Source organism: Anopheles maculipalpis, chromosome X, assembly GCF_943734695.1.
Source record: "Anopheles maculipalpis chromosome X, idAnoMacuDA_375_x, whole genome shotgun sequence".
Lineage (NCBI taxonomy): Eukaryota > Metazoa > Arthropoda > Insecta > Diptera > Culicidae > Anopheles > Anopheles maculipalpis.
In genome coordinates this window covers 14,652,200-14,679,156 of record NC_064870.1, presented here as the reverse complement: position 1 = coordinate 14,679,156, position 26,957 = coordinate 14,652,200, and the positions used below count along the sequence as shown (strand labels likewise).

Here is a 26,957-nt window from a genome sequence, read left to right as displayed (position 1 = left end):
TAGTTTTCTCCTACTTACCTACCTATTTCTAGTGTTTTCTCCAGTCTCTCATTTTTCCTTCTTCTTTCCCTAGCACTTTCTCTCACTCTCTAGCTCATTATAATATTTCGCTCCTTTCTCGCACGGGTTCTGCAACAAAAAAAAAAAAAAAACAGAAATATAGGGATTAAACAATTATAATTTTTTTAAAGTCTGAACACGTGTGAAAACGTAGCGACAGAAGAAAAAAAAAGATATCCTTTTAGTAGTAAAAGCAAGAGTCACACGGCAACAACCACAACAGTAAACACTCATGAAAAGGAACGATAAAAGGGAGACAAGTGTTTAAGGGAAGGAATAAATCAAAATGAGAGAAAGGAAAGAAGGAAAAAAAATTTACTAAAAATGATTTAGTGCTGTTAGTTGTAATAGAACTATCTATATTTAAATATAGATATATATATACATATATATATATATATATATATATATATATATATATATATATATATATATATATATATATTACGTGCATTACACTCTTATATAAATATATCTTAAATGTAATGATGATTAAAATCATAATTAAAGCAAAATGATATATAGGATAGTTTGAAAAATACTGTTGGTTCACAATCGTTAGTAGTAAAATGAAACGGGGAAGGGGATTTAAGTAGATTAAAATGAACAGACAGACGGTGAAGGTGCTGCCACACCACCGAGTCCGACTGTCGCGCGCGCAGTGGAAACTACAAGCAGGAAACTACATTTAAAAAAAAACCAAACGAAGCGCAACTACCAGAGTATAGTAGAAAATATACACGAACGCAGAGAACGGAGAAATGTGAAGGTAAGGTAGGAAGCATTAGTAGCAAACAAGAATGATAAAAACAAACAAGCAAACAAAACCTGCGCAGAATGATTAAAAACAAAAATAAAATAATAATAAAACAAAGCTACTAGTTTGGTTGCAAATATTTGAACATTCATCCGACCGACGCAATGAAAATGCTCCAACTAGAGAGCACCGTCGTCAATCAATTATTCTTGTGCTTTTGAGCCAGAAATGTGAAAAGACTCTCCTGATCTCAAATTTTTAGACTTCTTCTTGGCTTAACGACCTTCTGGCCACGCCGACCATTCGAGACTGCACGCTTTCTAGACTGCCGGAACCGCGTAGTTGGTTAGTCAGACCTACGGGGGGACAGTCTAGATGGAATTTGACCCGGTCCTGCCGTTTGAAGGCGGGCGCCGCTGACAGACAACACCGAGCCGCTCCCATTTAGACATTTTTAGAATGTTTCTCATTTTACTTGGTCTTGGTAAGCCTGGGTACAACGCGAGTTCCTCAGAGTTGGATTTTTTTTCGCCTCTCTACTATATACTAAAAGGGCGTTATACTAATACAAAACTATTGTGGATGTGTCTTTTTTTATTAAAAAAAAGATCGCGTTTATCGTTAGTAAAAAGTTAAAACTATTGCTTGAGTTTTTCGATTTAATTTGCTAACGCGTAAAAATCTAGTAAAGCGGTTCTGATGCAGATTTTCGTGTGTGAGGATTGTTGCGCAATCGGTGTCTAGTTGGCGATGTGTCGTGTATCCATGGCAATCGGTAATGATCCTGGCGTACGGTTATGCCAACGCCACAGAAGCTACAGAGTGGACTGGCTGATGTCTATGTTGTGCCAGGTGCTGTTCCAGTGTTGGGAGACTATGGTGTTGGTAAGGCGTTATGTTGTGTGTTTCTGTTGGACGAAGCCGACCTATGTTGGTCAGCTTTCTCGTTTCCATTGATTCCTGAGTGACCCGAAATCCAGCAGAAAACGAGTAAGTGGTTCCCCGGAGAGAGCCTTTAAGTTCCCAGTCTAAGGCAGGAGCACAGTGGTACCATTGACGAATTTCCCAGCGGGTGGATTGAATGATCGGTGGAAGCTGGTGTTTGGTGTGGAGTCAGAATTGGATTCGGATAAAGACAGTATACTGGCTGTATACTGAGTATACTGTTTAGTATATTGGGTATAAGACATTCCCAACCGGCAGAGTTTGCGACAAAACATCAATTTTTGTATGAAAGCAACATAGTAAAAACGGCAGTAAAAATGCCACCCATAGCAGAAAATTTACAGCCGCGACGTGACGTGTTGCCGTGACATGTCACGTCTCATGGATTTTTGTATCTCATCATTTTTACTTGTATCACCACTTTCGGATAGAGCGAAATAAACAACACAAACTTCATCGTTCACACTTACTCTTTATTCATACTCACACGTTTGCTCTCTCACAGTTTGCTATCCATCCCTAAGCCGCTATAAGCTGAGCACGGCTCTCTCGAATTGTTCACCCGTCTCGATCCGTCCTTCGCCGTCTCCTCAATCGATGCATGAGCCGCGCGCGATTTGGTGTTCGCTCTTCCTCATAGCCCTTTGTTTTTCCACGAAATTTCGGTGGTCGGTTTTGGGGGTGCCCGTTGAAAAGCTGTTGGAGAAAAAAACAACAAAACACTGAGTGCACGCGTTCTAACATATTTTGCACGCAGTTTAGCATATACCACACACAAACACACACACACACACACACACACACACACAATTTAAATGATGCTCATGCTTTAAAACGGTCGAACTAATTACCGCCCTATACGCACTTTTTTCTTCACGCATTCTTCCGGTCAATAGATGATTTTACTTACCAATATCGAACTGCCATCGACTGCTTTCTACCTCGCATTTCTCAGCTTACGTTGTCGGATTTTGTCCGGATCTTCTGGATGACTGAAAGAGGAATCAATGCTTCTGTTATTTAGCTAAACACAAGATGAAAATATACATCATGATAATTATTACTACTTAACCTCTATCTTTGTTTTTAAAACAGCAAACATTTCACTTTTAATTTCACTATTTTTCATTGCACACATTATCGCCAAAAATCAAAGTTCAAGAATGCAAAACATGACTGATAAATAGCACTCATTTCATTTATATAATTATGTTGATTGATAAGTAGTCTACATAACATCAGTTTAACAACATAATAAGGATAAAAACTAATCCCATTAGAATATTCTACTCAAATTTTGACTCACACCTTTCACTCATTGTGCCTCTCTCTGCGACATTTCGCTATCTTGGAGCAAATATTTTTCCTAACACCTAGCTTGTGGGAGCATTTAGGTGTGAGGGACATGGGAGATGGGTGTGAGTACGGTACGATCGCGCGAGAGCCAACGCTTCGTTGCACTCCTGATCGAGAGGGAAGAAAAGGTGATGTGAGCTAGAATGCGATGGGCTTAACGTGCGACCACGGCCGTTGGCCACGATTCTTTCGTTCGTGGGAGCGGTAGCCTGCGCGGGGTAGAAAATACACTAGAGAGGGGTCCAAATCGTGCAACTTTGGCATTTTGTCGCAAACTCTGCCGGCTGGGTTGTGCCGCACTGTGAGGTTTCATGCTACTTTTTGGATGCTTCATGCATCACCCTACCTTTGCTGCTATGGAAGCTCAAATCTCCATAGCAGCGGTTCGGATCAAAATGATTACTGGCTGCCTTTGATCAAAATCACCAAATACACAAACTGAAAACGACCAAGTCCCAGAAGAGCGAGAGCGAAGACAGGCAATAGAATGTTAGAAACAGGCCATGAAACAACCAACGACGATAGCAACGACATTCAAGCTTGTCGTGGGGGTTGAGGAAGCATAGAGACGGGTGGAAATCGTGCAACATTGCTAGTTGGGGAGCACAACTTGCTCCTTAAAATGCGGGTGTTTCATTCATACAAAGATGTTGCAACAATGCTAGCTGGGAATTCGCGTGCCCTTTCCGATACAAACGAGGTCGGAATATTATTCCTATCGGTGGGAGAAAATTATTTTGCTGTCAAATGAAATGCAAATTTGAATGAAAAAAATTTTTCTTTCTTTTTTGATAACAAAACCAATTATTAATGAAACATTTATTTCTTTATTGTTAGTAATAAAATCAAAGACGATCATACTAGGATTTGGTTAGTTACTTAGTCGGTTTTTTTTCGTGGAATAACTGGGCGGGAGTCTAGGGTACGGGTTGCGGAGTTCCACAATAAGATGCGCGACTCAAAGACGCAATGGTATGCTGCACGCTCCGATCGGACCAAAAATAAGCAACGTATCGCTTTTTTCCACGCGAATGCTGCTGGCGTAATTGTCCGCGAGTTTTTTAAGACCCTCTTAGTCTGTGGAAAATCGTTGATAATGGCTTCATATATCGATCATACCCACCTTACACACTCCTATCTCTTAGACAGATTCAGTCCTCCACTCTGAAGTTTCTGTGGCGTTGACATCACTGTCCGGCACATCCTCACGGATTGCCATGGATACACTACACACCGAGTCATTTTCCAACTAGACACAGACTTCGAAACCATTTTATCACACGACAAGTAACAGCAGAACAAACTCATCCGTTTTCTTAGCATCAGTAGCCTGTACAAAGAGCTTTAAGTTTTTATCGCAGCAGCTGTCACAATAAACGAAGGATATCAGCAATAGTCATAGTATAAAATTAAGCCATATCTGCAACAATTTGTAACCCTTCGTTTAACCTTACAACGGAAAGAGGCGAATGAGGTCTTAAAGACCCAAAGTCTCTATAAAATAAGCAAGAACAACAAAACTTCACCTCCGAGAGCATTTTCTTTTTTTCATATCTCATTTCATATTTATTTTTTGGTGCACGAGTAACATAACATCTTTCCTTTTAACATACTAACAGCATGGACTTTCGAGAGATTTTTAAGGCTGTGGTGTGGCCACGTTGCTGTCTGTACCACGTCTACCGTTTTGGTTGTGGTTCAAGTTAAAGTTAAAGGGCGGATAATAGTTGAAATGAGGTAACAGATAAAATGGGTTAATGTCTAGTAGATACCTTAACACGAAAACAAACAGCTCCGTCTCCGGAGAAAGAATACGGGTTATTAAAAAGGGAATCGTAACGGTAATAGTGTTGCTGCGTTGAGGCGTGTACTTAGAGGACACTTGAAGTTCGTTAGTAGCTTTTATTGGAGGGAGAGTCCCATCCCTTAATTGCAAGTGTGCAATTATTGTGCAAATTAAATTGGTTACTTATTAAGTGCAAAACATTACGATACAATATATGAAACCTAAAGACGCTTAAAATAACTTCCCACACAACCAGACAAATTATTCTCATGCAGATTCGTGTTCATTGAGATGGAAATGTAAAACAAAATGCAAACGCAATACTATAACAGCGATCGGCGGGAATGCGAGAATTAATACCGATCCTTCAGAATTAACAGATTTAAGGGGATGCGTAAATGCGGCAAACAAAAGCAATCGACAGTAGATAAAAGAAGGCTAGTTCGGCTTTCTTCACACCGGTTGTATCGATCTGCTAGGTTTCCGATTACCTTTCCTTACAACTTCTCAGCTAATCTTGAAACTTGTTCCTAACATGTAAAATATTTCTTATGATGCTTCATATCGCCTTCCCCTTTTCTAAAACTCTAAATGGAATTGAATGCGACAGCTTTGCAACTTGGCTCCAATCTGTCAATTTTCAACATGTAAAGCTTCGCTTGTGGGTATCGTTTATGTTTGGGTGGAACAGATTTGCTGGACAACTTCAGTAGAGATTCATGTGTGTTTGTGTGTGTGTGTGCGTACCAAGTAAAACTGCATCTTACTGTTTAGCGATCGCCAGTCACACTCTTATCTACCACATTTCCCGTGTCAGGTGCGTCCAGATCTGTCACGATCGGGCTAGTATCGTCGGTCGCAACTATCGCTTGCCGCTGTTGCTGCTGCTGCTGTTGTCTGTAGCGATGAAGCCGCTGGGGTTGATTGCTTGCCAAGTCGGAAAATTCGTTCATAACTGCCAGATAGGTTAAATCATCCCCAGAATAACTTTCCCCATCCTCTCCGGAACCAATCTCATCGTTCAATTGCGTTAACCTTAGCAATGTCACAATGTCTGCGTCCTCTTTCTCAACCGCAATGTCAATCGGCTGCCGTCCGTTCACATCCGCCAAGTCGTACCGTGCCTTGTGCTTCAACAGTAGGTATGCTTGCGCCGCGGAACCCTGTTCGGCGGCCAAATGTAACGGTGTGCGACCGTACCGATCAGTCGCATTGATAGGGGCACCGTTCAGCAGCAAAAATTCGCACGACATTACCGACCCGGACAAGATGGCGGCGTGCAGTGGCGTGCTGTCGGCATCGTGTGGATTCGTCCAGCACTTATCAGCACCGAGGGCTAGCGCTTGGCTCATCACCGGCAGATTGTGACCGCTGGCTGCCTTGTACAGCAGATAATTGGGCGATAGACGCTCCAGCTCTTCGCACTCCATGATGGCGTTATCCTCCTCGCCGCTCGTTGACTCGTGGTCCGAGTTGAGCAGCAGCAAATCCTCGTCCGGCAGGTTCGGATCGTCCGTCAATAGATTATCCCCGATCAGCAGTATATCGGCAAACTGTTTTGGTACGTGCGCCAACACATCCTTCTCGTCCGCGTCCGGGCAACCATGCTTCGATTGACTTCCCGTTCCGCGCTCCTCGTCCTCGTCGTCCTCCTCCTCCACTTGTTCACGCTCCTCCTCACCATCGTCGTCGAGATTGGTAACCTGTGGCTGTGCCCGTGCTTCCGACTGTTGCTGATCCGATGGCCGATTCGGGCGTCGCAAGAGCTGCCGATAGCTGCGCCGGCGCAGCTTCTTGATGCTCCACTTTTCTGGAAACTTGGAACAGTCCGCACCAAGACTCTTGAATGAGAGCGTCGACGACGAGGTGCTACCATCGTCCGGTCCGGTACCGCTACCACCACCCAACGGTACCACAAACAGCCGGTCGATGTACTTGGCCCGGATCCACGCTTCGCGCACTGCTATCTCGCAATTATCCGTTGCCCGATCGAACCGTGCCAGCCGTGTCTTGTTACCCTCGTACACGCGGTTAATCACATCGTTGCCCAGCTCGATCATCACTCGCAGTATCTCCGGTTCCCAGGCATCCAGCGTCAGGGATCGCACCTTGCTGTAGTGGACGCCGAGGCTGCGGTGCACACCCGAGCACGCAATGCACAGCGTGATGCCAAGGTTGATCGATGCCCAGCGTGGATCAGAATTATTACAGTCGGCACACCTCGAATTGCCCGGAATTTTCAACATCTGCGTCCAGTTACTGAAGAAAGGGACAGCGGGTTAGAGATCGGTTAGTAAACTAAACAAAACAAACATCACACGCCATTCAATGAGTTTCTAGGTCTGAGGTAGCAGTTTTGGGATTTTGGGAAGGTCCTAGAGAAAACGGAACTATCCAAAGCAGTGTTTCAACACTTTTGGGAATCGTTATTGTTGAACTCACTCCGAAGGAGTTAATAGTCGTTAGCAGAACTTAAGATTTAAGTTAGGTTTAGCTTTTTGCATCGAGTGTGTGAGGAGTGAGTAAGAGTGAATTAATTCCTTGAAAAGAGTTGTTATTCTTGTCACTTATTCTTAGGGACGGAACAGACCGGAAACTTGTTGAAACGGAGGTGTGAAAATTACAATTTGCTTCTCTTACATCTTTTTATATCCCTTTCGAGCACCGTCCGAGGGACGTCCTGGACCGCTGCGGTCCTTACTACTGCCGTCCGCATCCATTTTTGAATCGCCCGGCCGTCCTCCATCACCTGCACCTCCACCAGCAGAGCTACCAGCACTTGGACCTCCTCTACCCACACCCGAACTTCCTCCACCACCACCAACACCACTCGCCAGACAACGGATATCACTGCTGTAGGCACTGTGCTGGATCGCTGAATCGATTCCCTTCTGTAGCGCTTTTATCCAAGCGTTCATCATCGCTTCCGAATCCGCCTGTAGTATGTGTGATCTGCAGAAATAACAATTAGCAATTAGAGGTGGCATGTTTTGCAAAATCGGCACCATGCGACACGTACTTTGTCGGTGAGATTACTTCAAAGCAGTAGCGTCGGTCCGAATCGGCCAGCGGACGTACGGTACAAAGCCGCAAATCTTCCTCCATCACCGTGGGCAAGTCTTCGCCGGTACGCTTGCGGTAGAAGAGTTGATTGTCGCGCATGCAGAACCATCGCCGGTTCCACGTTTTGAATGCGTTCGAGGTACGCTTAAACAGATAGCCCTCCATGTAGTTGGAAACGCCCGACACCCGACGCCCATCATCACCGGTACTACCAACTACATCACCACCACCGCCACCACCACCACCACCATCGGTACCACCACCACCGATCGATTCGTCACCCCCTTCCGACTGTTGATCCGGTCGCGGATCGTTGACGCACGTGTGCCGGTTTTGCATCTGCTTGTCCAACACACCATACTCGGACCGCATCAAACCGATCTCGTCGTCCAGACTCTTGAAGAACGTCCCATAATCCTCGCACAGATCTGACCCCTGGTGGAAGTAGGTGCTACACGCCTTCAGATAGCTCAGCAGTGTGCCCAATATTTCGTGCCGCTTCCGGTTCTGCAGCAGCGTGATGTAGTTGACGTAATCGAGCGCCGTATGGTTAAAGCACGACTTCGACGCCGATAGTACATTCTCTGCCTCGAGCACATCTGCTGGCCGGTTACGGCTGACTTGTGAATTTTTGTAAACCGCCGCATCCAGATTCTCCGACACCTTGGTAAATATTTGCCGATACTCCTTTACCTCGCGTATGTCGCGTTTCAGAAATCCGGTCAGATTCTTCAGCACCGTCCGGTTAGCCTGATCGAGCAGCGTCGTGTGAAACATGTTCATCTCCTGCAGTAGCTGTATGAGCTGAGCTAGCGCGTTCGTAGAGTTTTTGCTGTCCTGGAAGTGTTTCTGCAGATCCCACAGCGAGGTGGCAAACGTGCTCTGGTGCCGGATGTACTCCTTGCCACTGTCGACTGCTGCACTGCATGCCTTGATGATTTTTTCCAACCGTGACTCAAGATGTTCAATTTCGGCTTCTTCCTGCTCCAATCGTAACCTACGGGATTGTTTAGGACAGTTTTAGTGTAATCTAGCGATGGGTAGATCATCATTTTTCCCGGAGAATACTCCAGAGTTAACCGCTGATTTTACTTCGGATTCAACACCGTACCTCGGGCTGTAGTACCTCGAAGTAATCACATCAGATGAATTCAAATTTAACTCTGGCTACGGAGCCAAACTCCGGATTACTCTGGATTAATCCTGAGTAAACTCTGTATAAATCCGGAGTTTCCACAGAATTTTTTTCTGTGGAAACTCATTAATGGATTCATTAATCCACTCCGGGGCTCCCACCACTAATGTGATCCTCCTTCCCCCATTCTCTTACCCAGCACTTACCTAAACTTGGGCGAATCTTTGAGACACTCGCCGAAATCGATCTTGCACTGGGCCATCGTGCTATTCCGGATACTTCTGTGCACGTTGCGAAATCGGCCAAAAACGCATCAGATGCACAAAGCGGCAGTTGATGGAAGCTGATTGATCGTTGGCCGTTTTGGGGCAAATGATGGGGTGGTGGAACACGCTGACTGTTTGCGATACGCACTAACGGCAAGATGGTGGCAGAGTGCCAGGCACAATGTGAAAGTGAAGTTTCGATGTTTGCGAAAACCGTAACCGGAAATAATGACCCCGAACGCTAGTACGAAGGAAAGGGATGCAGCATACACACACTCGCGCACGTACCACTGCTGCTTCTACACGGCCAGTTGCAGTGCCACTTTCTCCCCCGACTTTTCCCGGTTTTCCCCGTACCGTTCCACCAATGCCCCGTCTTGCGTGTGGATGGACCTCTGTGTCACGGTCGTCGTTTCGTTCCGATCGGCTGGCGATCGTTCGTTCAACTGGCACTCGTGAGAGTGGTAGCGTGTGTGTCGTATACGCTGTTGCACAAAAGCGATGGCACTATATGAACGCACTATGAGGCGTCACACAATGAGTCGATAAGCGATAACAGAGCCTATGTGTATGTGTTGTTTTCCGTTGTAACTTGAGTGCGTGTCTGTTCCTTGTTCCGGTGTGTTTTATATTGCTGTGATGGAAACAGGATGTCACGCAAAAGATGGTTCCTAGTTGTAACACGTTACTACGTCTTCAAAAGCTGCTTTTAACTGCTTGATTACATGTCTAAAACCATCATTGGAAGCACATTGTTACTGGAGACTCGATATATGTCTGTCACTCATACCCACAGCAGTGTATGGAATTGCTTCGATGCAACAGACTGACGGAACTCCACGTATCGAAGTCAGGCACACCCTTCTATCTACCCAACACACAGCCGCAACAATTGTGTCTTGCTTTATTATTGGGGATTCCGCTAACCAAAAAGAAGACAAAAAACACTCAAAAAAATAATAACTCATGTACCAGACGGGTGCTGATGCTAGGCAATTTAGAAGGGCCTAAGGATTAGTACGCACTTGTGCCAAACACTATGGGGATGAAAGATACACGTGAACATTTAACAGAAAACACAAACAAATAGGCCCTGGATAGAAGAAAAAACAGTAGCAGATGACTAACGCGGACGCAAGTAATGGATCAAACAAAACTGGACTGCCCTATGTTCACACAACTCACAGGGTGCTGAAAACACAAGAAAAAGTGCGCCTACACGGGGGATGATTTGACAGATGGCAAGAGCGAGAAATCGCTACATGCTCTCTCTCAGTTATTCCTACACACAAAACGCAACACATAAATCGACCTCCCTAGAGTTTCAATGCACACTTGTGTTTTTTTTTTTTTTCAAGAGACACATCTACACCACAGCTGGTGTTGGGTAGAGAGCTCGGGAGCTATTGAGAGGCCTCACATCAATAAACCGAGGACTCTGAGTGCGCCCTTCTATTTCAAAAAGGTAGGGCTCATCACTCTTCTCAAATTCAAACTATGTACTTCAAAATTAGAAAAAAAAACTCGTCGTCGTTACCACCCATTCCGTCATGGGCGAGACAAAATTGCCTCACGTGTGAGTATAGATGGCTTCGCCCTCACGAAGTAGCTCTTCGCCCTCTTCATTCTCTACGACGAGACAAAATTGTCGGGGTCGTCCTCACGACGTTGCTTTTCGCACTCTTCAAAATCTTCGTTCACATGAGGTAACTCTACGAAGCTCTTCTCCATCACGAAGTAGCTCTTTTCCATCTTCAATCTCTAAACCGGAACAAAATTAACTCACGTGTGAGGTGGCTCTTCAATATCTAAACGCTCACGAGAGCTATCACTCATTCACCCTCATGAGACAGTTCTTAGCGCTCTTCGAGTTCTCGCCCTGACGAGGTAGCTCTTCGTACATTTCAAGCTCTTTGCTCACACGAGCTAGCTCTTCGCACACTCAACTCTCGACATGTTAGTGAGCAGATGCAGTCTCCTTTTTAAAAAGAGCTTCTTTACACTAACCACAGCTGTAGGCAGCAAGAACACGATTTGAAATGTGGATGCATGTGTTTTGACTGCACAATGAGAACGAAAATGATCAGCATACTGCAGGCTTTAAAAAATATATCTCTACCGTAGCCCCGAAGTGTGAGGACTGACAACCCAACAAAGTGGTTATTCATAAGTTTTTAAAACCATTCAGATCGACCCATTGTTATGACGATAACAGTGCCGATCTTCACACGACAGGACCCGGGTTCTAATCCCATCCGAACCGTAACGTCCCATCCCCTGTAATGAGGGCTGACTATCCAAATACGTGGTATCGATAAGTCTAGTAAGTCATTCGATCGCCGGCATGATCTAGCCAAGTATTTAGTCCACGGACGAAAGAGAGAGACTGACTATACCAGTAAAGTCGTGGAACAATTTCCTCTTTCCCAGTTTATAACTATTCAGACAGAACCACCGACCGCTACAAATATTACCCCGAGTATATTTCCATCAAATGCCAATTATATTCAAAACAAATAATGAGAAACAGAAGAATAAAAACACTACCATGGTAGCGGTTTGCCATCGTACTGCAAAAATCCTCCATTGTTCGTTTCGTTCAGGGCGAGCAGCGTGCGGACCATCGCAGTGCAGCTTTCCTCCACCGTAAGCGGTGCCTTAGAACCGCCCATATCGGTCTGCACCCAGCCCGGATGTAGTGCAACCGCCATTATCTGGTGGCCCTTCAGATCGAGGCTCATCGATTTGGTGGCCGCGTTAAGGGCGGCTTTCGACGTCCGGTACCCGTACAGACCTCCCTCGCGGTTCGCTTCGATCGAGCCCAGGATCGAGCTCATGTTCACGATGCAGGCCCGCTGCGGACCGACCGGTGCGGACGAGGCGCGATCGGACGCTCTTTTCAGCAGTGGCACAAACGCTTTCGTCATCATGATCGGTGCCACCGTGTTGGTAACGAACGTGTCCACCAGATCGTCCTGCTTGGTAAAGTTTAGGCGGGTCGATTTCGGTGAGATGCCTGCATTGTTGAACAGCACATTTAGGCCGGCACCCTGAAGCAGTGAATCTACATCCTTTGCGAATTGATCGTACTGATCGAAGTTTTTCACATCTAAAACGAGAGGGACAATGCAGGATGAAATTAGTAAAGCGCACAAAAGGGTACCGTCGTATGAATAGTTTACCGAATTGCAACGGAACTATATTGGAGTGCTGTTTGGCAAGCGCGAGCAGATCCTAAAATTGTGAAGAAAGTGAAATGATTTAGAATTTCAACGGTCGAAAATACAAAAGTGAAAACATCAAAAGGAAGATGAACCTTACAACAGTCAAGCGAAAAGGTTCCATTGCATGGCGTTTTGTCATTACATGGTAATGGCGGATTACACAGACTCTCGCTGTCTCTTTCTTTTCTATTTATCTTTCGGTCTGTTCTATTGAATCCTAAACATAATTGTTCCCTTCTAGCCATAAGCGAATCGGATTATTCGTGGCTGCGCGAATAACCGGGTTTTTTCGCTTGATAGCTCACGAATAAACGAGCAAGCGAAGCGTCATCTCACGTCAAACCAGACTCAGAAAGCGAGGTGTGAACGAATCCGCGAGGAAAACCGGCAAACGAACCAGTCCTACCAGTCGGCATCATCAGCAACACAATTAGCAACCACTGCTCCAGCACAATTTCATCTTTCAACCGACTGTGTGCCTTTTGCTGTTAAGTGAAATTCCAACTGAGTGAACGCAGACTAACCAACACATATACAGTATCAGCAGCGAACAGAAACATGGCGCCGATAAATCGTAAGTTGCCTTTACTTCACCGTTTTGTTGTATGATTCCTGAACGGGGGAAGCGCTAGAAGGTGCGTGTAGATCATTCGAGACGCCGTGGAAGTGGAAGTGTTGTGTGTATGATGCTGGTTAGGGACGGACAAATATGGTGGCTCGACCTACCTGCGATTTCTGCGGATCACGATACGTCGCTATGATGTGGGTCGGTTGCGGTGCCGGCAAACCAACAAGCACCTTGACTAATCCCAATCCGAGGCCACGGTTGCAGCCGGTTATGAGGATGGTGTTCATGTTGCACGAATGGGCCTCCTTCTCCAAGAGACCGTTTCTAGCCTGGCAATCGGCGTACACACTACAGTGACGTAACGTTGGGCAATCGGGTGTGTTTGGGGGCCTCGGTAAAGTTCCAGGATAGTGCACTACCTAAAGAGGCAAAGGAACTTCACACGTGTCGGGAAAGTTAGTTCTGGGAGTGTACTCGGGGAGGTACCGCGGAACGTAAGCGTTTCAAAGCAAACAACTTTTGACAGTGATATTCTTTTGGGAAGAAAAATGTAACCGGCAACGGGCTCTGACCACGGCCGACACGCGAATGATGCGTTCCGTGTGCGGGAGAGAGAGAATATTGACTTTTTTTTTCGCTAGCTCCCTTTTTGCTGCTCTATATCGGTTCGTTCTGTCAAAATCCGGCTTCCGACGTACTATCTCGTTCCCTTGCCGTTATTGGTGTGATTTTTTTTTTACTGAAAACACACAAATGAAATCCCAAGCTTTCTCGATTGTAGTGAGACGCTTTGGCACAGAAAAGGGCGACTCCAGTTTTTTATGTGTTTACAAGGTGCAAAACGAATCGCTTTTGATTTTTCTTGAAGGTACAAGATCGTCAAGGTAGAGTGTAGAGTAAGAGTAAGGTATAGTTGTAAAATTCGGAGGAACAGGGCATGCGATACTGACACAGAAGGTTTTGTAGAAAAAACTATGTATCGTTCAAACTAATTGCACCTAGCTAATCTCTATTGGAAACGTCATCAGTAAACTCCTACGAGTACAGCAGCTACAGAGTGGCCGTTTGTAATTGACATAATAATACTGCTGAGTTTATCTGCTGTGTGTGGCTACTACTGACTGCATGTCGGGGACCCGGGAGTGGGAGTAGTCGAATGCATTGACAATTGTAGTTCTTGAAAGGTTTCCGAGTGCCGCAATCACACTGCTCAAAAGAGGCTGATAAACCGATATCTCTTTCCCGCTGGTCAATCGTGTCCTAATGTGTTCCCGATAAGACTGCGCACACTGTTTCATTTTTACTTTATTTTCGCCCAACCGCATCCCCTTCGTATGGGAATGCGAATTTCATTACATGGCTTCTGCTCAAGGGAGCACCAGGGAGAGGACCCATAACATCATCCGTAACGAATGAATCACCCCTAGAGGAAGCCCACCGTGTGTTTCGTGTTGGTGAATGCTTCGCAATGCGTTACTAGGCAACCGGGCAGCGGATTCCAAAAGGTTGTGAAACTATTTAGCGCTCCATTTGGTGGGGTGGGTACGGGGGGTTGGAAATAACCATCCTCCCATGCGATTTCATGATAGGTTAGTGTCACACTGATACATTCATTTTTCTGCAAGTCATTCCCCGCATGACTTATTCGTTTTCCGGTGGGATCGACTGTTCGTCGTTCCTCTCCTGCAGAAATAATCGAGAATCGTCTCGATTGTTTGTAGACTGCTCACAGCGGAAGACAATGGTCAAACGTGAGTGGAGGGGGAGATAGAGATACCGTCCATCAACTTCACATTATGACGAAATGATGGCACACATAAGTATGATTTACTCCTCAGGTCAGGGTGATGATGTTGAGAACGTTAAATGGAGTATTTTTATTGATAATAGGGCGAAAAATGGAAAACTTCTTAAGAAAGGCAGAAATAACTTAACCAACTTTAGCGTTGAGGATGTCCGCTAGTAATTGAAGGTACTTGGGCAGTTCAAGCTCGACTTGCTTACACAAAATGTCTTTTAATGTTCTAAGTAGGCGCATACCTCATAATACTCAAGCTCCAACATATAAAGCAGTTAGCAGAACTCACACTCCCATGGATAAACTAATTAAGCCAAGGAAGCTAAAAATCATCTGCGCCAGACGCCGGATTGAATTTTTCAGACACATGAAATGCACGAGAAATCACGCTTCTATTTCACCTCACGGCTTGCGGCCATGCTTCTTCTGTCACGCTTGTCACTTGCGTCAGCGATGATTGTAATGGTGGTGGTGGTGTCTGCTGCCTAGCTTTGAGAGAGTGTGCGTTGTTTTGATCGGATTTTTTGGCTCCGGACAACGACGGTGTCCCGCATACGATCCGTGGGTTTAGTAGAAGCACGGGGAGAAATACACGCGCTACCCGCGATTTTTCGCGTGTTATATGGCCAACGTTTCTCCAAAGGCCAACCGTTTCAGTGCAAAACATCGCATCGCGGTACCAAGTGAAACTGTATTGACAGCTCAGTAATTTGTTGTAAAAGACGTTGTAAATCAAAGCAAAAAGCATAACCCAGCATATTGTTGTTACGTCGTGTGTGCCTCCGTGCCATAAAACTCCAGCTCCACATACCATTTTCCCTTTTCTTTTATCCTTTCTCTTTTCTATACCGGCACTTCCAGTGTGTGCGTGTGTGTGCATATGTAGTGAAGCAATGTAAAAGTACATCAAAAGGATAACGATCGGGTGAATTATTACGACATTTTCCGATTTCGCGCGGCACACCTTTGACCGTGTGTGTTTGGGCTTTATCTGCGCCGTAGGGTGAATGTGTGTTTGTGTGCCAAAGTAGAAACAATATTAAAAACAGCAACATCATCACCGGTCGTCGTCGCCACCGCACACATACGCAAACAGCAGACACACGTACACACTCATACGCTCAACACACACGCACACAAACACAAAGCTATGGCAACCGCCGTGCTTACGAGACCCGTGCGGAACCTTATAAATGCAGTACAGTGTGTGCGACTTCTTCGCACACAGGCCACCGTCATGTTTGCAAGTGAGTAGAAGTGGAGACGCGGTAATCGGTACATTTTTATATAAATTCGTGTTAAGAAGAAAAAAAAAAACAAAATCACCTCAACAGGATTGTAAATTAAGTTGATCCTATTTCAGGCAGCCGGATATCCGATGTACTTGAAATTTATTTTATGTGAGCAAATTACAGCTATCTTCATTTGAAAATTTTCTTGATTTTTTCTGAAAACACTAAATCAGTTTTTCACAAGTTATTTTTTATATACCCCTATTCCAGGCAATTTGGAAGGCTTATAACTTTTTTATACGAAAGCCAATTGTGGAGCTATATTCTAATTTCAATTTAGTTACCTTTTAATCTTTCTATTGTTATACATTCTACATACGACCATCCAGTCTATGTCGTTTTCAAGTGATAAATATTAAAATGTTATGCTTTTTTCTCTTAAAATTAAAAACTTAAAAAAATAATTACGAAGTGCTTTGCAGAATTTTTACAATAAAATGCTTCTTACAGCTATTAAAAGATTATATCATATGTCTTATGTGCAATTTTCAGAATTTTACTACCAGTAAATAAGAAGAAACGGGTGTTTTGTTAGCATCCGTTATTGAAGAACCGTTATCGTAATGTGTTCAGGCTGTTCAAATCAATCAGTTTTATTAAATTCGTGAATAGTAAATTTGGAACGAATATGGTGTAACTGTACCAGTTGTCGTCAGGCTAATGGAGCCGTTCGGCTAAAAAATCCAAAATATTTATTGATGTAATTTTTTTTTTCACTAAAGTCGTATTACTTTGGTTGTTCAACTGTCGAAGAATGTTTCGATATGCTTGGTTTAGGGGTTCAATTCAATTTTTAACAAATATTCGTTAAAAAGCAAACATTGATTTTGTTACTGTTTTCTGCATAATGCTCCTATTTTCAGGCAGGCGGTGTTCCTATTTTAGGCATTGCTAATACAGGTTTTAAAAATTATAAAAGGAATAATTATTTACGAAAAAAAATTGAAAGCTATTTTCAATTTCTGCTTTGTTCATGTTATTGATCAAAAGTGGTTAAAACATTATAATTTAAAAGCTAAAAAATCGCTCCAAACTCTTGGGATTGAGCTGTCAAAAAGACACACTAATCATGTATCTATTTTTGGCAGCCTTAAAAATGAAAAAATATTTTTTTATTGAGGTTTTAAAATCCAAGTGAGCTTTGAATAAACCACTTCAAGTTCATCATGCATAAGTTTGCTTTATCACGAAATCTCCCGAGCTATCGGTAGAAACCAAATCTGACGAAAGTTCAGAAATGGTGCGCGAATCTTTCGATATTTGACAGCAATGTACCGTTTTACTTCATGTTTCTTTCTTGCTATGAAGAACGAGGCTTTCTGCAATGGGTTTTATTCAAATTTAAACACCGTTAAATATTTACTTACTGAAATTTAAATTCTGAAAAAATCAAATTATATCCGTGGTTTACAGTTCTACAAACTATTAGACGCATTTGGTTGCCAAATTTTATTAAAACACTAAAATTATTTTTTAGATGATTTTCATTTTGTCAAAAAAAAAACAAGTCAACTATGAAGGTTCATAACCCGAAAATTACTAGCAATTGAGGTAGTATATTTAATTTAACAGAAAAAGAAGAGTTAAATGAACTTTCATGAGAATAAAACGTAATTACGTAAAAGAAGCTGATAAGTCTCCAACAAAGTTGCTGGCTACCCGGATATCCCGTCACGTCAGGGTTAAAATGTGCTCACATGCACACATACACACACTTTATGTTTCTTTCTGCCGGCCTCCTCAGCCCTTTTTGACGTTTGTTTGACAGTTACACCAGTGTGTTTTCATTTTAGCCGGCTTGTAAAAGAGTTTCCTGCTTCGTTGTTTTTTCGTACTACAAAACGATTTTCTTCCATGGCTTCTGCTTCGATCGTGCGTTAGTATCTGCTGATGACGGTTTAAATTTATTTTCCCAAAAATGGAAACGTCTACCAGTTCCATCGTTTGCCATATCGTAACACAGCGCCTGCTGCTACTTCAACTGTTACAATCACTCGATCAAACCGTTGCACCACAAGGTAGCAACCATAAACGGTTGCACGTTCGCTAATACTAAAATCTGTCCGTTTCGTTGCAGAGGAAAACTACGACTACGATCTGGTGGTGATTGGGGGCGGATCCGGTGGTTTGGCATGCGCCAAGCAGGCAGTGCAGCTCGGTGCCAAGGTGGCCGTGCTGGACTTCGTGAAACCGTCGCCACGTGGCACCAAATGGGGCCTCGGCGGTACCTGCGTTAATGTAGGCTGCATTCCGAAGAAGCTGATGCATCAGGCGTCGCTGCTCGGTGAAGCAATACACGACTCGCAACCGTACGGCTGGAAGCTGCCGGAACCGGAATCGATCCGGCACGATTGGGGCACGCTGACCGAGTCCGTCCAGAACCACGTAAAGTCGGTAAACTGGGTGACACGTGTCGATCTGCGCGACCAGAAGGTAGAGTACGTGAATGGACTCGGCTACTTCAAGGACGAACACACCGTGGTGGCGGTCATGAAGAACCAAACCGAGCGCGAACTGCGTGCCAAGCACGTGGTGATTGCTGTCGGTGGACGGCCCCGCTATCCGGACATTCCGGGTGCGGTCGAGTTTGGCATTACGAGCGATGACATTTTCAGTCTGCCGCATGCACCCGGCCGAACGCTGCTGGTCGGTGCCGGATACATTGGGCTTGAGTGTGCCGGCTTTCTCAAAGGCCTCGGATACGACGTGACCGTAATGGTCCGTTCGATTCTGCTGCGCGGGTTCGACCAGCAGATGGCCACCATGATCGGTGATTCGATGGTGGAGAAGGGCATCAGCTTCCATCACCGTTCGCGTCCACTAGCGGTGGAGAAGCAGGCGGACGGTCGGCTGCTAGTACGGTACGAAACGGAAACCGAGGGTGGTACCACTACGGCGGAGGACGTATTCGATACGGTACTGTTTGCGATCGGTCGTCAGGCGGAAACGGGCACGCTGAAACTGGCGAACGCCGGTGTCGTTACGGCCGAGGGTGGCAAATCGGACAAGATCGATGTGAACGACATCGATCAGACGAATGTGCCACACATCTACGCGGTCGGTGACGTGCTGTACAAGAAACCCGAACTGACACCAGTTGCGATCCATGCCGGGCGTATCATTGCCCGTCGCCTGTTCGGTGGGTCGGACGAGCGGATGGACTATGCAGATGTGGCGACCACCGTGTTTACGCCGCTCGAGTATGGATGTGTCGGGTTGAGCGAGGAGGCAGCGGAAGCGGCCCACGGCAAGGATGGCATCGAGGTGTACCATGCATACTACAAGCCGACCGAGTTCTTTGTGCCGCAACGCTCCGTACGCTACTGCTACCTGAAGGCGGTGGCCCTGCGCGAAGGCAACCAGCGTGTGCTGGGACTTCACTTCCTTGGACCGGCCGCCGGTGAGGTCATTCAAGGGTTTGCTGCTGCCCTCAAGTGTGGACTAACCATGCAGATTCTTCGCAACACCGTGGGCATTCATCCGACGGTAGCGGAAGAGTTCACTCGGCTCGCCATCACCAAGAGTTCCGGACTGGATCCGACACCGGCAACCTGCTGCAGCTAAACGCAGGTCACGGTCGTTCATCCCGAACCCGAACAAACAAATATTCACATACACTTTTTTTTTCCTTCTTTATCTTCATCATTGGCGGGAGAGGAAGGTTGTTGTTAGGTGTGCTTTTATATATTACAGGGATGTAGGTTCTTCAAAACAAAAATTCAAAATTATTTTGCTTTAACAGCAAACACAAAAACGATCCTGGAGGGGAAGTAACTAAAAGAGACACAGATAAAGGGAGTTGGTTTCAAACTATTTAAAAAAAAGGTCCATAGCGCTGTGAGAATTGTAAACGCTCAATGTAATTGAGTGTGCGTTTTGATGTTGGTATTTGTGTGTGTGATTTGTTGTGGTGGACAAAAAGGATGAAACTAGGGTACCTTTTGGTTTAGAACCATTTAGGAGAAGATCAGGATAATTAGGAAAGAGTTTCATCTCCCCCTCCTCGAAAGACACAGAAGTAGGATCATTCTTCAAAGCACCGAAAATAGCACAGCACAGGAGTAGAGAGCGTTCCCATGTATCAGTATCAAGCAGAAAGAGCGGTAACGGTTACGGTCTCCCGCCAATGAAACGGTTTCGCGCGTTCGCATTCCGTTTATTCCTTTTTACGTGCTTATTCCCATCAGTATCACATGAAACACAGGAAACTCAAATACATGTATCGAAATCGCAAGTTTTAAACTTCAAATAATGCCTTCCTTCTGCCTGATTGTGCTGCTTTAATAGAACCTTTGAAAGAAAAAGCTTATCTTCAACTGAGCTTTGTACCAGGTACCAGGTTTAGTTAATTCTGACTTTAAAATCAACCAAGAGAGATGGTAAGAGGAATCTGTCACCTTTTCTAAGATTAGTTCCCGACTATTCCCGGCTGCATGAAGATTTTTCTGGATTGTTTGTGGATCCGAGCTGCAGTATATTGTCTCTGTCCGAAGGTATATGATACACACCAAGTAATTCAATAATTTCCAATACAGTCAAAATTAATGAAAATTCAGTTGCTATCCTTTGTGCTATAGCCAAAGTATTCGAGTCCCTTGTTCAACCCTACGTCCTCCTTTTAGTGACTAATGTCATTCCCCCGCACCAGCACTCAACTACAACTACTCCTATGTGCTTTGTATCAATTTTTATGCTAAATCTCGCAAAAAGTACACACAATCTACACAGACTTCAAAGATGCTTTCGATAGTCTACCCTACAACCTCCTATTAGGCAAGCTAGCGGCATACCGTTACTGTCTCGGTTAGGATCTTTCCTTTCAAATGGGTCCAACTCTTTTAAACTATACAACGGGTTTTCCGCATTCGTGAGGTTATTTGGTGCCCCTCACGGAAGAGCAAGTAGTGCTATTGTTATCGTTTTATTTATTTAGTTTAGGTCTAGACCGCCTCACTTCTCTTTTCCGTGATGGACTCCTCCTTTCTTATGACGACATTAAAATCTTTCTTCCCGTGTCCTCATCCTCCGACCATCGTTCTCTTCAAGGCTCTCTGACCGATTTTGCTGATTGGTGCTCACGCATTTCTCTGTCCCCCCACAATGTTGTGTTATTTCTTTCGGGAGACCATCTGTAGGACGATTGGTTTGGAAATACTTCTTATGTGGCGCCCAATTAACTAAAGCTTCCTGCTCCAAAGATCTTGGGGTATAGTTGGACGTAAACCTTTCATTTCATGAACACATAAACTCCTCATTTCCTCATGTCGTTCGAAATACGAGGCCCATTGCGTCTAAACACTCTCTGTTGCTGCTGGGTTCGCTCCACTTTGGACCATGCCAGCGTAATCTGGATTTCAGCCGGTGCTTCTGCTATGCAGAAAGTAGAGAGAGTCCAAAGGAAATTTATAAGGCTACACCGATTTTGACTTCGTGAAAGACCTCCAATATTTATGCCGCAATGACCATCACAATAACTCCTTAATTACTGCAGCACTATCTTATCTCCCTTCATGAATTAGAGGGGTAGATACCCCAATCGCAAGACTTCGAATCGCTATTCAGCACATTACTGTGGCTGGACTATGCTGACGGCGGACGCCAATGCACTCGCCATTGTCGATCGGCGGATTCTAAGGACTATTTTTGACAGTGTGAGCGAGCAGGGCTTGTGGCGAAGGAGAATGAACGACGATCAAGCTGAGCTGTATGGCAGTGCTGAAATTCTCAAAGCAAAGTCGAAGCTGAAGGATGCCGGACCCACCAGTAAGGTGCTTGACAGCGACCCGTGTCGCTGCGTAGCGTAGAGGAACACAACGAGCCCGTTGGCTGGAGCAAGTGGAGTCAAACCCGTCGGAGATCGGAAGCGCAGCCGTGAATGGAGGACTGTCGCTCGAGACTCGAGTAGTCCTGGAAAAGGACGTGCTCAACCTTGAGCAGGCCAAGAAGAAGAAGAATACACTACTGCAGAATAGTTTTATGAACTTTAATTTAGAGATCAGCTCGGTTACTTCTCCGTATGTACCTAATGCCCATGACAGAGAGAGAGAGAGAGAGAGAGAGAGAGAGAGAGAGAGAGAGCCATTTTTCACACAATAATGCGATTGATGCCTTATCGGATGTTTGTACACCACCGTAATGGTTTTTCTTCAAACTATCCGAATCCGAATGTGTCTCGAACTCCGCCATCATTTATAACTGTTAAGGCTAGAGTCACTGCTCAGTCGTGCGATTATTTCATATTTTGGTATGGGATTTCCAAGATGAATAGAATGACCGTTGTACGACCAAAAATCGTACGACTGAGCAGTTAACTCCAGCCTAACACAACTCACAACACCGACCAGGAAGGATTAAAAGTTGAAATAAAACTGCAACGTGTGTTTATCAATTCCATCGCCCATCTCTGGGGCGAAATAAGGGAGAGATTTATTTCAGAAGTCCATGCGCACGATATCGTCGCTGCACCGTTAAGTATCCGAGATCCCGTACTTAACGATCAGTATCAGAAGAGTTGAAGACGAAGGTTGCGGGGGATTAGTTTATATCTATCGTAATGAGCTGGAGCTTATGCTTACAATGTTTGCTCAACCCTTATGCCTGCACTACTGATGCTCCGACCTACTCTCTCCCCTTTGGTGTGGTGTGAGGATACATTCTTCCCTAACATATTGGTTGGAGCGCATGAGTGGGTGTGTGTGTGGGAAGGGGTAGCATAAATGCACGTGTGTTATTGGTAATTATTTCTCCTTCGCCCGTATTTGCTTTTCTGTTCTTCTCTCTCTCGACTAGTTTCCTATCAATCTTGTTCTCATGAATGTTTTTTTTCTTCTCTTCATTCGCGGATCAGCACAATGCTGTAACAGATATTACAGCTGGATAAAAGGGCGTCCCAATTAAAAAAACTAACATTTATAAACCTAACATTATAGTCTGTCTTTACACGGGGGGATTAATTCTTGTTTCATCTCGTCGTAATCGATTCGTCTTAAAGGCCCAGGGCCACGGGAGAATTCAAACTGTTGAAATCGATGTCTGCTTCTTCTTGGCTTAACGATCTCTAAGGTCATGCCGGCCATCGAAATGGCTTACTAGACTGCCGGTACCACGTAGTTGAATAGTCATGTCCTCACTACGGGGGAACGGTCCGGATCGGATTTGAACCCCGGTCCTGCCGTTTAAAGACCGGCGCCGCTGTCGCCTACACCACCGGGCCGCCCCTAACCCCTTGAAAACCCCCTTGAAATCGATGTGAAACTGTCAAAAAGTTTGAAATGAGTGAATTCAGCTTTTTCTCTATAGTCCTGTGTTGGTAGCTTGTGTATTTCTCAACAAGCGGTGTAGGTTCTCAAAAAGCGATTTCAAAGCAAGAAAATTTCACAACCTCTCATGAGAATCTGAAATTTTCATTTTGAACTCCTTCGTGGCCCGGAGGAAACGCAACAAAAGGGGGAAGGGGGTATTTTTCTATGTTTGGTGAGTGTGTGCAGTGTCGCGATAATCTAATGAGCACGTACAAAAAGGTTCCCCAAAATGCTTAGAATTCAATTTCTTCGCACGGATTATCCGCGTTCAAGCGATTGTTAGAAACAATTTTCAAAGCGGCAAAAACGCTCGCCTGCTCAAATTTGATCCGTTCCAATTATTCACGGAAAAGATGAAAATTCATTTACAAAAAAAAAAGATAAAAATAACCTAATCTAACCTAAAAATTATCGAAAAAGTATGGTAGGAAAAGGGTAAAGTAGAAAACAATTCTTTACCCTAAAATAATTAATGGAAAAAAGCAAAAAGCACACACACACACGATTGCTTCGTTCTCTAAAAGCTAATACTAAACGTCTAGCTCGTCCCACTACTCGGCCCTCTTCCCATCCTTCCTGGTTTCTGCTTCCCCCTCTTGTGCTCATTATTCTGTGGTTAGTTCCAATTTTTAATACGATGATGATGATGGCAAAAGTAATGAGGGGAAGAGCAGTCAGTTTGATGATGGTCCGATAAAGAGTAAGGGATGAGTGGGTGTGTGTGTTTGTGTGTGTGTGGAGAGGGGATGTGGTTTTTAAACGCTTACGGTGTTTGTCCTATATATGCTTATATGTATATAAAGGGTCGTAGTGGTGGCGACGTTTGTTGTGTGTACTCTACTCCGTTTTCATTCGCTTCGGTTGCGCGCTATCACTGCCTTGTGAGTTCGAGTCCTCCGAGAACATGTTCGACACAAAGTCGGTTGCACCCTGCGAATCGCTCACGATCGAAAAACCTTCATTGGGGGGGAGAAAAGAAAAGATGAAAAGCATAAGTAAGTCTGGCATAGTGATGAGACTAACAACTTTTTTCAAGAAATCAATTCACTCTTACTTACTCACTACTAGGATTTGATATTTTTCAGAATTCTTTTGGGAGTCGTTAATACAGAATACTTGGTAAAGTACTGAGTAGGGGGTTTGGGGAGAGGATGGTTGAATGTATCGTGCACAGATATCTACTTCGCAGGATATGCTTCCACTTTTAAGTTACAGCCGCTAAATTTTACCTCTAAGTCAGGAACAGCACTCATAAATTTTTGTCCATACGGCAAAAAAAAATTGACACTGCGCAACAATTTTTGACTCGAAGGCATCAATTTTTGGCTCTAAGTCATACTTTTATCCCTTAATTAAATATTTTCGACTCTGAAGAAAAGTAGCTCTCGTTTGTCATTCCACCGATGTTTTGCATCTCATGTGTTTCACCTACTACATTTGCTCTCATTTAGAATCGGTTTCGCAAGTGGATGCAGTCTATACAGTCTTTAACCCTGCTTTTGATCGTATTCTCCACTTCCTTCTTATTAAACCAAAACTATGCCTATTCAGTATAAATAAACGGATTTCGAATTGAACAAAAAATTAAAATTGAATAACAGAGTTATTACGTGCATAATCTACTATTTAATTAATTAAAAATGTGAAAAAAATCTTTTTGCTTTAATTCAATCATCCATATGAACATGGACATATTTCATTTCACGCACGTATTGCAAAAACTACTTCAAAAATTTGTTTAATTATATATTATGGTCGCAAAATGAAGAAGTAGATGAAGATTAATGAACACATATTTAAAAGAATAAGTAAAATGAAGTCATGGACTACATCATCATCGACAAATCAGGGACGGAAGAAACGACGTCGTGGACGAGAGCGAGAGCTATCAACGAAATAGAGAGAGATATATATAGAGAGAGAGAAGGGGAAAAAGAGAGGACTAGAGCTGTTCGTCCTTGATGGGTGTTTGTGTCGAGGATACGAAGGACAGACGGCGATCGACACTCGGGTGATCAAGTAGTACATGTTTATCAAAGCGTGGTTTTGAGGCAAGCCGGCTTGTTTAGAAAGTGTCGTTAAAAAAATAATAAAAAGGAACCAAAACTGGTCCATTCATTACTTGCCCTGAGCAGATTATCCATAGTGCTTTGAATGAAGTGAGTTTGATAGGATATGAATGATTGATATCACTCACTCGCTCTTAGTCAGTACACACAACACGAATCTGGCATGCGAGGGCAACTGTTACGCTACTTACAGGTGTTGGAGTCTTCCGCGAGACCAAAGTTGGAGTTGGAGTTGGAGTCCGTACCGGCGGGTGGCGGTGGCAACTGCTTTCTGCTGTTGTTTTCCTTGTTTTCACTACTATTGCTGTTACCGTTCGCGGTCACCGCGCCCGTACTGTTACCGCCACCGTTCACCTGTCCACCACCAACCGGTGCCCCACCAGCCTGCCCATTCGTTTGTCCATCCGTGCCGGATGTTTTGCCGCTGCCGGTGGTGTTGGTGGTGGCGTTGGTACCCGTCGTGCCACCCGATCCGGCCGTACCGCCGCCCGATCCGCTACCCGGGCCCGGCTTCTTCTTGTCGTTGGTCGAAATCGGTACCCATTTGTAGATCTTCATGGACGTTTCGCCGATGGTGACCCACTTCTTTTCCCAGTGCCGGACTCGGTCCATCGACAGCATCAGCTTCTTCACGTCATCCTTCTTGCTGGCCCGGGTTTCCGCCCGTACACTGCGCGACATGGTCGAGCCGGTGCTGCTGCTGCCGCTGCTACCCTTCTCCTTCACCACCACGCCCACCATCCGCCTCGTCAGCGCCGCCGTTGTTGCCGTGGTCGCGTTTTTGTTAGGGGGAAGGGGGGGAGGTTGAAGGGGGTGTGTGTGTTTTTGTGCCTGCCGCCGTTCCAGAGAGGCCGGTTCGCGCAACGAACTGTCTTTGTATGTTCGATCGTTGAAAAACAATGGTAATTCTTTCGTCTGACGCTCACAACCAAGCTGCCGGTGAGGAGTGTAACATTTAGATGGTACGACCAACCTACGAAGGGTCAGAAACAATGAGCTTTCATTTCAAAATATACATACCGCATACAAACAAATACGAAAATAGTACTCGAGCAAGCATTATGTTTACCTTCCAGTGTTTTGGTTACAGCTAGATTGTGAATCTCCACACGATATCTTCGGGTGGCGTGTGCACGTTTTGATAGAAGACGCTTACCAGTTCGGGTTCCTTCCAGCGGCAGCGTCAAGGAAGAACGTCGGTTGAGGATGATGCCAGCAGCAGCAGTTTGATCGTGTGTATGGTGGTAGTGATGTTGGTGGTGGTGATGGTGGTGGTGATGGTGGTGGTGACGGTGTGAGGCTGAGCCTTATGCTCACTGCCCATATTATAGGGGGCT

The 26,957-nt window shown here is 44.7% G+C and overlaps 5 protein-coding genes across 8 annotated transcripts in view; 2 read left to right on the top strand and 3 right to left on the bottom strand.

Moving 5' to 3' along the window:
* The window catches only part of LOC126568065 (palmitoyltransferase ZDHHC8), a 347,611-nt gene that overhangs the window by 302,057 nt on the left and 18,597 nt on the right, over positions 1-26,957 (top strand). The gene's annotated exons all lie outside the window — the stretch shown is intronic.
* Positions 5,675-9,364, bottom strand: LOC126567802 (arf-GAP with coiled-coil, ANK repeat and PH domain-containing protein 1). Its single transcript, XM_050224106.1, has 4 exons — positions 9,309-9,364; positions 7,924-8,964; positions 7,545-7,856; positions 5,675-7,163 (listed from the first exon to the last, which is right to left on the bottom strand). Exons 1-4 carry the CDS (start codon positions 9,362-9,364, stop codon positions 5,675-5,677), a joined length of 2,898 nt encoding a protein of 965 aa, XP_050080063.1.
* Positions 11,912-13,460, bottom strand: LOC126559949 (C-factor). Its single transcript, XM_050216113.1, has 3 exons — positions 13,319-13,460; positions 12,551-12,602; positions 11,912-12,477 (listed from the first exon to the last, which is right to left on the bottom strand). The coding sequence occupies exons 1-3, from the start codon at positions 13,445-13,447 to the stop codon at positions 11,912-11,914; spliced, it is 747 nt and encodes a 248-aa protein (XP_050072070.1). The 5' UTR covers positions 13,448-13,460.
* LOC126557137 (thioredoxin reductase 1, mitochondrial) lies at positions 13,148-19,823 on the top strand. Of its 2 annotated transcripts, none has more exons than XM_050212823.1 (2): positions 13,148-13,166; positions 18,328-19,823. In XM_050212823.1, the coding sequence occupies exons 1-2, from the start codon at positions 13,151-13,153 to the stop codon at positions 19,812-19,814; spliced, it is 1,503 nt and encodes a 500-aa protein (XP_050068780.1). In that variant the 5' UTR covers positions 13,148-13,150; the 3' UTR covers positions 19,815-19,823. The 2 variants fall into 2 exon arrangements, with proteins under 2 accessions (XP_050068780.1, XP_050068772.1); XM_050212815.1 differs by lacking the exon at positions 13,148-13,166 and adding an exon at positions 16,098-16,205.
* On the bottom strand, positions 24,381-26,391 carry LOC126560392 (B-cell CLL/lymphoma 7 protein family member A). The gene is made up of 2 exons (XM_050216355.1): positions 25,812-26,391; positions 24,381-24,507 (listed from the first exon to the last, which is right to left on the bottom strand). The coding sequence occupies exons 1-2, from the start codon at positions 26,359-26,361 to the stop codon at positions 24,389-24,391; spliced, it is 669 nt and encodes a 222-aa protein (XP_050072312.1). The 5' UTR covers positions 26,362-26,391; the 3' UTR covers positions 24,381-24,388.

Coding starts and splice junctions, on each gene's coding strand:
- LOC126567802 (XM_050224106.1), bottom strand. CDS start 9,364: ATGGCCCAGTGCAAGATCGATTTCGGCGAGTGTCTCAAAGATTCGCCC. Junction 8,965..9,308: donor AAAGATTCGCCCAAGTTTAG/GTAAGTGCTGGG, acceptor ACAATCCCGTAG/GTTACGATTGGAGCAGGAAG. Junction 7,164..7,544: donor CGAAAGGGATATAAAAAGAT/GTAAGAGAAGCA, acceptor CCCTTTCTTCAG/TAACTGGACGCAGATGTTGA.
- LOC126559949 (XM_050216113.1), bottom strand. CDS start 13,447: ATGAACACCATCCTCATAACCGGCTGCAACCGTGGCCTCGGATTGGGA. Junction 12,603..13,318: donor GTGATCCGCAGAAATCGCAG/GTAGGTCGAGCC, acceptor TCACAATTTTAG/GATCTGCTCGCGCTTGCCAA. Junction 12,478..12,550: donor TATAGTTCCGTTGCAATTCG/GTAAACTATTCA, acceptor CTCTCGTTTTAG/ATGTGAAAAACTTCGATCAG.
- LOC126557137 (XM_050212815.1), top strand. CDS start 16,109: ATGGCAACCGCCGTGCTTACGAGACCCGTGCGGAACCTTATAAATGCA. Junction 16,206..18,327: donor GGCCACCGTCATGTTTGCAA/GTGAGTAGAAGT, acceptor GTTTCGTTGCAG/AGGAAAACTACGACTACGAT.
- LOC126560392 (XM_050216355.1), bottom strand. CDS start 26,361: ATGGTGGGCGTGGTGGTGAAGGAGAAGGGTAGCAGCGGCAGCAGCAGC. Junction 24,508..25,811: donor CGCGGAAGACTCCAACACCT/GTAAGTAGCGTA, acceptor CCCCCAATGAAG/GTTTTTCGATCGTGAGCGAT.